Here is a 13,970-nt window from a genome sequence, read left to right on the forward strand (position 1 = left end):
CCGTGCAAAAATCGTCCAAATGCCTCTCTTTTCTCTTTCACTAATAATCTTACTTCTTCATCCCACTATAACTATAGATCCCTGATCCACGATCAGTCAGTGGTAGGTAAACAATAACTCGTACAGTTTTGTTCCTGTTTCATCCTATGGTCGACTACTCATTGTTTTCGTACAGTTTTGTTCCTGTTTCATCCTATGGTCGACTACTCAGTTTCCTTTTTCCAAACAAGAGACGTATGTAATCATTACAAGTATAGATTTATGACTTCAAGACTAACATCTAAGTCCTGGCTTCAGCAGTCAACATACCTACTTTTCTAAACCTCTGATCATATCGCCCCTCACTAAGTGCCCTTCCAGACAATGTGAGTCTTGTTATCTTGTTATCTTACTCTGCCTTCATAAGGGAGGATGCTGATGATTGGTCATCCTTCTAATAACCTAATAACCTTGCTCTTATTCACATTTACTCTCAGCTTTCTTCTTTCACACACTTTACTAAATTCAGTGACCAGCTTCTGTAGTTTCTCACCCGAATCAGCCATAAAAGAAAGGCATTCTTCTACGTTCTAATACAGTTATCAATACTGTACGTCATATTGTAAGTGGTGTGTGAATAACGCTAACTATAACTAGAATGTTACCTTTTCATTCTTGCTACTAACGTTCATACACATCACACGAAGTTTTAGTCTCATTACGTTCATTAATACGCTGCTGTTCTGGGTTTAGATCAATGCTAATGATGACACCCAAATCCCGCCAAGCTTGATCTTGGCCAAACATAAACAACCACTTTCTGGCCAAACATAAACAACCACTTTCTGGCCAAACATAAACAACCACTTTCTGGCCAAACATAAACAACCACTTTCTGGCCAAACATAAACAACCACTTTCTGGCCAAACATAAACCACTTTCTTATAGACAACCGGTTAAGGTTCTGAGTCGAGCACCAGGATCTACTGACCTCCGACATAATATTCTTTTCTCTTACCCTTCATCATCACCACCATATTCCCGGCACCCGTGAATAAACCCTTCTCAAATTCCTCACTTCCTTGTGAACTCGTCCCTGTAGTCAACAATTAAGAAGCCTAAACCGACCAAAAAGCATTACGTTCTTCAACAAAGTAAACCCCAGCTAGGGTGAGCCTTAGCCACTCTTACAGTATAATGTGATGGACGAAGAATTTACTTCCAAAAGAAAAGAATTACTTATTTACTTAATCTAAGAGCCTATCCCTGATTACCATATAATATCAATGGCAAAAGTATATTTCCCTGTTGGATTTCTATTGTTTTATACCATCATGAATAAAATCCCATAACTTTTCCGGAGCCCAGGGTACAAAAATATATGTCACGTGAAACCAGTGGGACTTACATCTGTAACAAAGTATTAATATCTTGCAGATAACATAAATGTTTTGTAGGCAGCACAAGGTTTCGAAGGTCTTAAACAAGCTATAAGTTTTTACTCTGCAAAACTTGAGTAAGATCCATTAAGTATACTTTGAAAAATAGACTTTGAGGTGATGAACACTAGTGAAAAAAAAAATATTTGTTTTCCTTGAAAATATTTCTTATGAATCAAAAGATTATTTTCCAAAAAAATAAAAAAATTACATCAATATCAACAAGACAAAAAATCAAGTCTGACAAATTAAAGCTCATTTCTCATTTTATGATAAATTAGGAATACAAGCAAACTCCAATAATCTTATCAATACCAGGAAACCAAAATATGTTCCCCAAATTTTCCAAATCCTCAAAAGTCTCAAAAGCAAAAGCAGTCAGTGGGTCAATCACCAAGAAAATCAAAGAGTCCCAAAAAGACTTGAGCATTGTGGGATACGATGGGATCCCCACCTCTTATCAAAGAGCAATTAACGTAGCTTGAACATCCTTAAGATAGACAAACTTCACTTGGTTCTTAGTTAATACAATCATCTTGGTGGAGCTATAATCACAAACATTTTCGTGCCTTTATATATCCTCGTCTCTTTACCGGCTTTACTCCTACGAACACTTACGGCCGGATGTGGTCTGAGTGCCGCGCCCAGGTTTCGAACCCATGTGGGGCCCATGCAGGCTTCAAAGTGCCTATATATACCTCTCAGTAGCAGATTAAGAGTATGGGCTAACGCTTCCACGGCTCACCCAGATATCAAACCCCGTTCTAAGGGCCACCTAAAGGTTGCCTATTAGTTTCCTAAAATTGTCGATAGAAACCTCCATTTTAACTAGGTTCCTAAACTTGTTGATAAAAACCTCCATTTTAACTAGGTTCCTAAAATTGTCGATAAAAACCTTAATTTTAACTAGGTTCCTAAAATTGTCGATAAAAACCTCCATTTTAACTAGGTTTATCATAGTTATGGACATATAACGTGTTGGAGGTGGGAAGGCCATGTGTGTATTTGCTACATGAGCTGAGGCGCTGCTGGCTTACCCTACTCTTCACTCTACTACCGTGATTTCCCGTATGCCGGGACGAAATTTATGTATATATCATAAAATATAAAAGCTTACACTCTATATTGTGATGGTACTATGCATGGTACTTACGTATCCGAAGGTCAAAACGGATATAGGAGACTGGAAGCGAGATCCGTGTACACTCTGCCTCACAAATGGTGTATGTAAACAAATGTGTTTACATTTGCCACCTGGCGGACGAAACCACAAAGTTGCTCCACTTAAAAGTCTGATGTATCATATTAGACAAAGGTTTTGAGGGGATTTCTGGCCATAAGTATGTTATGTCTTTTAGGCGAATAGTACTAATATGTTATAGCCTCATTCCCACGGTCACAGAATTGAAAGGGGATCATTACGTTAATGATTTATATAGCAATTTCACTGGGTCACACAATAACATACACATGTTCCGAGGATGCCCACAGCCAACCCAGGTGTTCATCCTTTCCCCGAGGGGCTGCTCGATGAATTCCTGACTTAAGCTGTTTGTGTGACATTAATCACTTGTGATCACTACCTGTGTGTTACGGAGGAAGAGCCTCACACTCGTGTTGACTAGTCTCTTAAGCCAGTATATATGTACCATGTCTTTACTCCTGTGTAAGTGTGCACATACACGCACACAAACCATTCTCACCCAGGTACCCACTCTCGAACAGTCCTAAGGCGAGGATGAACACCTAGATTGAGGTATATGCCAACTGCAGCAGCCAGGATTCGAACCCTTGTAGGTCTGATCCCAAGCTGGATCGTATTGATTCATGGTCAATTACGTGTGCAGTTAAACAGAGACTTAAAACAAGTTACATACATGAAAGGTTCAGAGACTGGGCTATACAGGTGTAACATTGTGAATGCAAATAGTAAGCACACACACACACACACACACCTCCGTGGTATAGTGGTTAGAGAAGCCGACCATGATTTAACGCATGGTTGCAACCCAGGTTCTTGGACGCAGCACTTGGCCCAAAGCAAACCCAGCTGTTCATCCTCCCCTCAGGGCTGATCAACTAATGGATACTATAGTACCACAATTAAATAGAACTGCCTTTATTGTAACAGAAGACAAACACTAAAAATAAAAACATAAAGATACGAGATAATACATAATACAGGAGGAGGAACAGAGAGTAAGGAATGTGAAGGCCTTCACAAGTCCACATCTCAGTTTACTATGAAGGTGAGTCGTAATGGTAATGTTAAGTGTTTACATCCAAATCAAGTTATGAAACGTTGGTAAACATCTCTACACAGTGACATACGATAAACAGGGATATGCGGATACATACACGTGTTTACATATATTCATTCTTGTGCCATACATGTAAATTCCATAACAAAAGGTTTTATGAACTAGTCAGTTCAGTGGAAATCTTGAGGGAGAGTCTCAGGTCACAGTCGCTACAGGGAGTTCCCTGGCAGCGTCCCCAAACACGCACCTAAAGCGATGACTTTATAAGACCTTGTCGTAAACATACGACCCCTGACAGATGCCAGGAAGATACGTTCTTGAGACGCCCAACACTAACGTCTCTCCACACATGAACTGCGACCATTCCAGGTCTTCCATGAACGTCTGTGACGTGGTCTCTTGCTCGTGAGAGACTCCTCAGTGTTGGACACCAGTCTCCTCTGACGTGGTCTCTTGCTTGCGAGAGACTCCTCAGTGTTGGACACCAGTCTCCTCTGTGATCCAGGGGAGGAACGCCCCAACGCGGGTGTATACAGGTGGGATATTTCGGGTCGCCACACGTCCGGGTGCCGAAGGAGACGATGCCCACGACGTAGTATCTGCCAGTGGCCGGGTCGAGGTGGTTGAGTGGGCTCCCTCCGTCGCCCTGTATCGTTACAACAGATTTTAAAAACGTGTGTAGGTATGGTATACAAGAACACACAGACGTACATATCTGCACACGCGACAGCCACACACACACAAAACTTAAACGTAAATGAACATCTGTATGCATAGGGTGTTGGTGCACACTGAACTGCCCACATGGTCACAACAAACACCACAGAAACAGAGGTCCGAGCTGGGGGTCAGTGAAGAGCCCCACAGAGGGTATGACAACCACCTAACTGGGAGGGTAGAGACACAAGTCAGATGATCCATCTCATGTTGGCTGAGACTGACAAGCTAACCTCTCTGATGTGCGTCACTGAATTTGCCAAATACTTACCCGATTATGTTTGCTGATGATGCTAAAATCATGGAAGAAACGCGACTCAACAAGGACCACGAAACATTGCAGAAGGATCGAGTAAATAGATGCAACAATTCAATGATGGAAGGCGGAGTCATGCTAAAATCATGGAAGAAACGCGACTCAACAAGGACCACGAAACATTGCAGAAGGATCGAGTAAATAGATGCAACAATTCAATGATGGAAGGCGGAGTCATGCTAAAATCATGGAAGAAACGCGACTCAACAAGGACCACGAAACATTGCAGAAGGATCGAGTAAATGGATGCAACAATTCAATGATGGAAGGCGGAGTCATGCTAAAATCATGGAAGAAACGCGACTCAACAAGGACCACGAAACATTGCAGAAGGATCGAGTAAATGGATGCAACAATTCAATGATGGAAGGCGGAGTCATGAGGTTGAGAATGGGTTTAAGCACAACAAGTCTAGAAGAATCGTGCAGTGAAGCGGGCCCAGAAGTTGACATCATGCCAAGCTTGTCACCTGAAGAACAATGTAAGTAGGGATGATTTCAGTCACATATCAAATAGGGTTGAAGGCCCAATGACCTTCCTCATAGGTCACTGGTTGTAAAACCCAGCAAACAACAACAACAACAACAACAACAAAGACCGTGAGTGAAGATAACTTTAATCTGGTCTGTGCCAAAGTTGCCGTCAAGGAAATGTTTAGGAAGATATAAGCAACAGTCTAGTGTCCTCACCTGGGCTGACCTGCTTAATACGTCCAAAGATTTGCAAGAAGAATGTTACCAGAGCTGAGTAGGATCAGATACGAGAGAAAAACTCTTAAATCTGCACACTCTGGAAGGAAGAAGAGGGAAGAAAGACACGATAATTAAGTATGAATGAAAGGCTATGAAGACGTACATACGGAACCTGTCTTCTTGAACAAGGTCGAGGAGAACCCCAGAACGAGAAGACACAAGTGGACGTGTGAGAGAGAGAGAGAGAGAGAGAGAGAGAGAGAGAGAGAGAGAGAGAGAGAGAGAGAGAGAGAGAGAGAGAGAGAGAGAGAGAGAGAGAGAGAGAGAGAGAGAGCAAAGAGGAAGGTGTGGAAGGAGAGATCCTTATGTTAAAGGACGGAAATAGTAAATTTGAAGGCACAGTAGTCCCAGCGACGTTGTACGGATGTAAGGCATAGGTGGAGGAGGGTGGGTGTGTTGGAAGAGGCGGTGAAAGCTTTGCGGAAGGTGAAATCCGGCAAGGCTGGGGAGTGGATGGTATTTCAGTTGAATCTATTAAGAAAGGGGGTGACTGTGTTGTTGATTGGTTGGTAAGTACATTCAAAGTACGTATGGATCATGGTGAGGTGCCTGATGATTGGAGGAATGCATGTATAGTGCCATTGTACAAAGGCAAAGGGGATGAAGATGTGTTCAAACAACAGAGGCATAAGTTTGTTGAGTATTCCTGGAAAGTTGTATGGGAGGGTATTGACAGAGAGGGTGAAGGTATGTACAGAGAATCAGGTTGGAGAAGTGTGGTTTCAGAAGTGGTAGAGGATGTGTGGATCAGGTGTTTGCTTTGAAGAATGTATGTGAGAAATACTTAGAAAAACAAATGGATTTGCATGAGGCATTTTTGAATTATGGCGAAAGCATGAGTTGATAGAGATGTTTTACGGAAAGTCTTAAGAATAAGTGGTGTGGGAGGTAAGCTGCTAGAAGCAGAAATTTTTTTTCAAGTGTGTAAGGCATGTGTATGATTAGGAAGAGTGGAAAGTGATTGGTTCCCAGTGAAGGTACGTCTGCGGCAGAGGTGTGTGATGTCCCCATGATGGTTTGATTTGTTTATGGATGGGATGGTTAGGGAGGTAAATGCAAGAGTTTTGGAGAGAGGGGCAAGTATGTAGTCTGTTGAGGATGAGGGCCTGGGAAGTGAGTCAGTTGTTGTTCGCCGATGATACAGCACTGGTGGCTGATGCGAGTGAGAAACTGCAGAAGCTGGTGACTGAGTTTGGTAGACTGTGTGAAAGGAGAAAGGTGTGAGTAAATGTGAATAAGAGCAAGATTATCAGGTTCAGCAGGGTTAAGTGACAAGTTACTTGGGATGTAAGTTTGAAGGGAGAAAAACAGGAGGAAGTATTTTAGATATCTGGGAGTGGTCTTGGCAGTAAATTGAACCATGAAAGCGGAAAGTAGTCATACGTTTGGGAAGGGGGAGAAGGTTCTAGGAGCGATGAAGAATGTGTGATTATATTTGAAGGAACAGTGGTTCCAACAGTATTGTATGGTTGCGAGGTATGGGCCATAGGTAGATTTGTGCGCAGGAGGGTGGATGTGTTGGAAATGAAATGTTTGAGAACAATGTGTGGTGTGAGGTGGTTTGATCGAGTAAGTAATGAAAGGGTAAGAGAGATGTGCGGAAATAGAAAAGTGTAGCTGACGAAGCAGGTGTGTTGAAATGGCTTGGACACGTGGACAGAATGAGTGAGGAAAGATTGACTAAGAGGATATATGTGTCAGAGGTGGAGGGAACGAGGAGAAGCGGGAGACCAAACTGGAAGTGGAAGGATGGAGTGAAAAAGATTTTGAGTGATCAGGGCCCGAACATACAAGAGGGTGAAAGGCATGCAAGGAATAGAGTGAAATGGAACGATGTGGTATACCGGGGTCGACGTGCTGTCAATGGACTGAACCAGGGCATGTGAAGCGTCTGGGGTAAACCATGGAAAGGTCTGTGGGGCCCGTATAGGGAGCTGTGGTTTCGGTGCATTACACATGACAGCTAGAGACTGAGTGTGAGCGAATGTGGCCTTTTGTGCCTGTTTTTCCCGGCGCTACCTCGCCGTGGGGAAACGCCGAGAATGGATGAAGGCAAACAAGTATGAATATCTACAAGTGTATATATGTATATGTCTGTGTATGTATATGTATGTATGTATGCGTGTATGGGCGTTTATATATATATTATACAAAGTATAATAGAAATAAAATAATATATATATATATATATATGTGTGTGTGTGTGTGTGTGTGTGTGTGTATGTATATGAGTGCATGGGCCATTCTTTCTTCGTCTGTTTCCTGGTGCTACCTTGCTGACGCGGGAAACGGCGATTAAGTATAACAAATAATATATATATATATATATATACCTCCCACTCCCTCCTCGCCCGGTACACGTCCTCGCCTCTCCCAACATCAGGTCTTCTGACAACACATGTGTTGTGTTCATCCTGAAAACACCCTTCGACCACCGCTCTGTGTGTGTGTGTGTGTGTGTGTGTGTGTGTGGAAGTAAAGAGATGCTACATATATTTACAAGGTTAAGAGACGGGATATCACCAGTGTAAAACTGTCTCCCGGTAACATACAATTAGTGATCACACACACACACACACACACCAACACAACTGTGGTGAACTGGTCGTATGGATCATTCAATAAGAACACACCCTAGCCTTCCCATCTTCCTCCCGAGACCCATACAGACTGCATAAAGACCACTTGAGACTAAGAATTCCAATCTTCATTTTGGAAAGAGACGATCTGTTGCCCGCTGCGCTACCTGTCCGCCACAGGTGGAGGTAGACGACAAGCGTTGAATTAATTTTGGCATTGTTTACATCAGCCATCCTCGTCAGTAGATGCATAATCTACTCTTCCACAGAAGGAACAAAATGACGTCTGCATTATTATCATTATTATGAATAATAATTATTATTATTGTGTGGGGCCTGGATGTGGAAAGGGAGCTGTGGTTTCGGTCCATTATTACATGACAGCTAGAAACTGAGTGTGAACGAATGGGGCCTTTGTTGTCTTTTCCTAGCGCTACCTCGCACACATGAGGGGGGAGGGGGTTGTTATTCCATGCGTGGCGAGGTGGCGATGGGAATGAATAAAGGCAGACAGTATGAATTATGTACATGTGTATATATGTATATGTCTGTGTGTGTATATATATGTGTACATTGAGATGTATAGGTATGTATATTTGCGTGTGTGGACGTGTATGTATATACATGTGTATGTGGGCGGGTTGGGCCATTCTTTCGTCTGTTTCCTTGCGCTACCTCGCTAACGCGGGAGACAGCGACAAAGCAAAATAATAAAAAACAAAAAATTACTATTTCTTTCTATTAATTATTATTTTATTACTATTTTTACTTGTTGTTTACTGAAGTTGTTTGCCACAACCCACGTTCATTTACCCATAAGACCCAGCGGTCTGTCTCTCCTGATGATGTGTACGAAGTCTGCTAAATCTTCGTCCCTACATATCTGAACTTCGTACACGAACCAGTAGAGACCCACCCTTGGTGCACACGAAACTGCCTCCGAGTTAGTGTGTTTACAGTTGGCGGGGAAACTGTATATTTCCGTACTTTTTATTTTCTTTCTGCTATGACATCTGAATATTTTTTTTTTAGATAATTCTGATATTTTACTACAGTCTTTTGGACTTAGTATTGACTTTTAACCTGTATACCGGCTGTTTCAAGTGTTGTTATTAATCAAATGATGGTTACATAGTTCAACTATCATTTTAGATTGTTTATCGTATGATATGATCTCCGCTGTAACTTCACAACTGCTTATAGGAATGTGTAGTTATGTAAAAGTTCGCCAAGACTTAGCTTAATGCTGGCTTTTGTCAGTGACAGCAGCCAGGGAGGATAAAGAAAGAACAGCCTTCCGTCAAGATAGCCTGAGGCACACTGAGGCGGGTTGCTGGTGCTCACACCTCTGGAAAAGTCTCAGCGACCAGTCGCACAATGATAACATCCTGAGGGCTTGATATATATATATATATATATATATATATATATATATATATATATATATATATATATATATATATATATATATATATTACCCCTGGGGCTAGGGGAGAAAGAATACTTGCCACGTATTCCCTGCGTGTCGTAGAAGGCGACTAAAAGGGAAGGGAGCGGGGGGCTGGAAATCTTCCCCTCTCGTTTTTTTTTTTTTTTAAGGAAGGAACAGAGAAGGGGGACGAGTGAGGATGTTTCCTCAGAGGCCCAGTCCTCTGTTCTTAACGCTACCTCGCTGAGGCCGGAAATGGCGAATAGTACTAAAAAAAAAAAAAAAAAAAAAAAAAAAAAATATATATATATATATATATATATATATATATATATATATATATATATATATATATATATATATATATATATATATTTGCTCGCCTTATCCCTACACAGCGCCACCCCGTCCCACAGCGAGGTAGCGCCAGGAAACATAACACCGAACCACAGCTTCCTACACACATTTAGGTCCCACAGACCATCCCATGGTTTATACCATGTGTTCATTCCCGTCTCTGGCCCTTTAGAAGCTAATTTTTCTACGCCTTCGCCTGGATTCTTGGCATCTAATCCACATTCCTTAAAGAAAACTTGACAATATATAAACAGCTTTTTACCCTCCACTCGAGTCTTGTCTTCCTATAGCTTAAGAATCATAATGGTACTGGTGGATCGAGACGGTGGTTATGGTCGAGGTGGACTGGATGGTTTACAAGGGGCCCCCTCTGACCTGACATCAAGTGGCTGGATGGTTCACAAGGGCCCCCCTCTGACCTGACATCAAGTGACTGGATGGTTTACAAGGGGCCCCCTCTGACCTGACATCAAGTGGCTGGATGGTTCACAAGGGCCCCTCTGACCTGACATCAAGTGGCTGGATGGTTGACAAGGGCCCCTCTGATCCTGACATCAAGTGGCTAGATAGTTTACAAGGGCCCCCCTCTGACCTGACATCAAGTGGCTGGATGGTTCACAAGGGGGTCCCTCTGACCTGACATCAAGAGGCTGGATGGTTCACAAGGGGGCCCCTCTGACCTGACATCAAGTGGCTGGATGGTTCACAAGGGGGCCCCTCTGACCTGACATCAAGTGGCTGGATGGTTCACAAGGGCCCCTCTGACCTGACATCAAGTGGCTAGATGGTTCACGAGGGCCCCCCTCTGACCTGACATCAAGTGGGTGGAGCGTATCCCACTCCTTTGAACACAGCTCCCAGACCTCGCCCTGTTTCTATTAAATTTTGTAACATTTGCAGTGTCAAATCTAACCTGATCTCAATAAGACAACATCTCCCTACTTCCCTGAAGCCCAGATGTCCAAAGATGCTTCCCATCTACACTATCAAATCTATAACATTAATCTTTACCATACTCACTCCTCCATGGATGGTGTTTGTGGCTACTGTAAGAGAAAAAGCCCCATTGATTGCCTCCCTGACCCTGAGTCTAACTTGAAGAAAAAGCCCCATTGATTGCCTCTCTGATCCCGTGTCTAACTTGAAACTACCTGACTTGGGATTTCTCTATCCTCCATAACTTTGTCTCGTATGTAGAGATCTTCTACTCTGCAACACCCAGGTGTTAATACCTTCTATGCAGGAGATTTCAGTGTGCACCACATGCACGGGTGGCAGATGCCAGACAAGATCATGTCTCTCTTACCACACAGGCGTCCTGATCGTCGCCTGCACAGAGCTGGGAGTCGTCCAGTTCGATGCCATCTCCCACGCCCGTGTAGGACGCCTGGCACCTGCTGAGCTCGACCACGGGTACCTGGGCCGCCTGTGGCACAGGTGAGGGACTTCCTCCTGTAGAGACATCCTACCATGAGGTGTTTGTTTTGGATGAGGGCGTCAGTAAGTCTGTAGCATACACAGTGTGACCACGAGTTTATGAGGAAGATTAGCCTATCTGAAAGGTGATATTTCTCAGACATGTGAGTCAATATGGCCACGAGAAGCCTACGTAATAATTAGCGATTCATTAACAGTGTACTGCAAAATGATTGGCTCATGAGCACGACACTGGCTCATGAGTTATTTACACCTAGAAGTTTAGAATTACTTGTTCATGTAAGGTATCTACACTCAGGAATTGACCAGTTATTGAATCACGTGAGACATTTACACCCGAGGACTGAACCAATGGCTTATGTGAGGCATTTAAATCCAAGGACTGTACAATAGGTTCATGTGAGGCATTTACACCTAGAGACTGAACATTAACTGGTTCATGTGAGGCATTTACACCCAGGGACTGAACATTAACTGGTTCATGTGAGGCATTTACACCCAGGGACTGAACATTAACTGGTTCATGTGAGGCATTTACACCCAGGGACTGAACATTAACTGGTTCATGTGAGGCATTTACACCTAGGGACTGAACATTAACTGGTTCATGTGAGGCATTTACACCCAGGGACTGAACATTAACTGGTTCATGCGAGGCATTTACACCCAGGGATGAACTGGCTGATGTGAGGCATTTACATCAAAGAATGAATAAGTTATTAGCTCCTGTGAGGCATTTACATCAAAGAATGAACAAGTTATTAGCTCCTGTGAGGCATTTACACCTAAGAACTGAACCTGAAATAATGAAGTCTGAAAATAACCCACCAAACCTCATGGTGATTTTACTGATTAATATCAAATTTCGGCTACAATACGGACGTCAGCTACAGTACGGACGTCAGCTACAGTACGGACGTCAGCTACAGTACGGACGTCAGCTACAGTACGGACGTCAGCTACAGTACGGACGTCAGCTACAGTACGGACGTCAGCTACAATACGGACGTCAGCTACAGTATGGACAGCGCATACGCACTTCCTTGCCATACTTACTTCAAGGACAGCGCATGCGCACTTCCTTGCCATACTTACTTCAAGGACAGCGCATGCGCACTTCCTTGCCATACTTGATTCAAGGACAGCGCATGTGCACTTCCTTGCCATACTTAATTCAAGGACAGCGCATGCGCACTTCCTTGCCATCCATACTTCAAGGACAGCGCATGCGCACTTCCTTGCCATATTATTATTCTATTATCTAGTTATTGACCCCAGAATCACATAAGTCACAAATTTCTAAAACATACCGAAAGCCAATGTAAACCATGATCACCATAACATCAAAAGTTAATTATGGTCCAAATGAAAAATACTTATTACATAATGACTTCAACATAAGAAACCCAATACAATACATAAGAGAAACATAGTAGCTGGCATATTCTAACACAATTAGGCATATAAGTTCAAAATGTCATGAATAGCATGACGTACAGTTTTATGATCCATCGTATTGACAAAGAAGTCTTGCATGGTAGTAATACCGAAGTGCTGGTGTCTTAGCTGCGTAGACATGGCGCACTGTTCTATAACATGTTTTCTCGGTTTGAATGTTTCCACACATACAGAGCCGCTCCTCCAATGGTAACCTGTCCCTCCTCCCTCGCCTCTTCCAACGCCCTTCCTCCACAGCGAGGGAGTGAGCGCTTCAACGCAACCATGATATTCGCTCTGTCTCTCTTACATCTGTCTTCCATTTATATCTGTCATGTGTTACAAGACTTGGATTTAGGGAAGAATAAAGTTGCGTTCTGTTGGATGATGAGTTGAACGATTTTGGTTTCAAATCCATCAGAGCAATGTGGACATCATCTACCTCGTTTTCCAGTAAGTCATGGATATATAGCGAGACGTGTTGTGATCATAAGTATTAGAGTGAGCGAATGAGCTAAAGGGTCATCTTCCATTGAGCGTCTCTCCCTCCACTTGATCGAGAAAAAATTGACGTTGTTTGCTTAAAACAAGTGCACGTAGAGTAGGGTCTCCTAACTCCAATAAACACAGACCATTACTTGTTGTCCTTCTCAACCCCAACAACTGCTTAATGCACCACATGTATGATCTATTGACTGGTTTTATGTCTCCACTGAGCACCACATGTATGATCTATTGACTGGTTTTATGTCACCATTGAGCTACGATTCACAGCCGTGCAACAAGGAAGATATCAACGCCGCTTCCAAAACTTTTCGCTTGACGTCAAATGAAATATCATTGTTCTTGTTTACAAAAGCAGTGATTTTAAGGACATGGCATATTTTACTTTCTGCGTGTACCTTCACTGCTGTGGAGGGACAGCCATCGGCAGTGAAGGGGCTGCCCAGGTATACGTACCACCGTTCACAAGCCTTAACCACTATGTCATCAACCACCATCTGTTCTCTGTCATCCTGAGTGCCATTTAAGAACTTACTTTTGCTGTTATTTATCTTCATTCTATGTGTTGCACAAGACCTACTGAGCATCTTGTGTTTACAAATCATTGAATGTTTAGATGTAGATGATATTACAGTATCATCCATTGAGATAAGTATATGCAACGAGCCCCAAAAACCCGTCGTAGCCACAGCCTTGCTTAATCATATGAGTGAGATGGTTGACACAGAGGAGAAACAGGAGACAGGAGGAGGTTGGAGAACC

The 13,970-nt window shown here is 42.9% G+C and overlaps 1 protein-coding gene across 2 annotated transcripts in view; it reads right to left on the reverse strand.

Annotated features, from left to right (window-relative positions):
• Nucleotides 1-1,916: 1,916 nt before the first annotated feature.
• Nucleotides 1,917-13,970, reverse strand: part of LOC139745896 (proclotting enzyme-like) — a 65,537-nt gene continuing 53,483 nt past the window's right edge. The window contains exons 9-10 of one of the 2 annotated variants that reach the window (XM_071656557.1): nucleotides 11,137-11,282; nucleotides 1,917-4,326 (exon numbers count right to left, since the gene is read on the reverse strand). In XM_071656557.1, coding sequence (XP_071512658.1) covers nucleotides 3,928-4,326; nucleotides 11,137-11,282 — 545 coding nt within the window. In that variant the 3' untranslated portion in view covers nucleotides 1,917-3,927. The remainder of the gene's footprint in view (nucleotides 4,327-11,136; nucleotides 11,283-13,970) is intronic. The other variant, XM_071656556.1, reaches the window with a different exon arrangement.

Source organism: Panulirus ornatus, chromosome 63 (assembly GCF_036320965.1).
Source record: "Panulirus ornatus isolate Po-2019 chromosome 63, ASM3632096v1, whole genome shotgun sequence".
Classification (NCBI taxonomy): domain Eukaryota; kingdom Metazoa; phylum Arthropoda; class Malacostraca; order Decapoda; family Palinuridae; genus Panulirus; species Panulirus ornatus.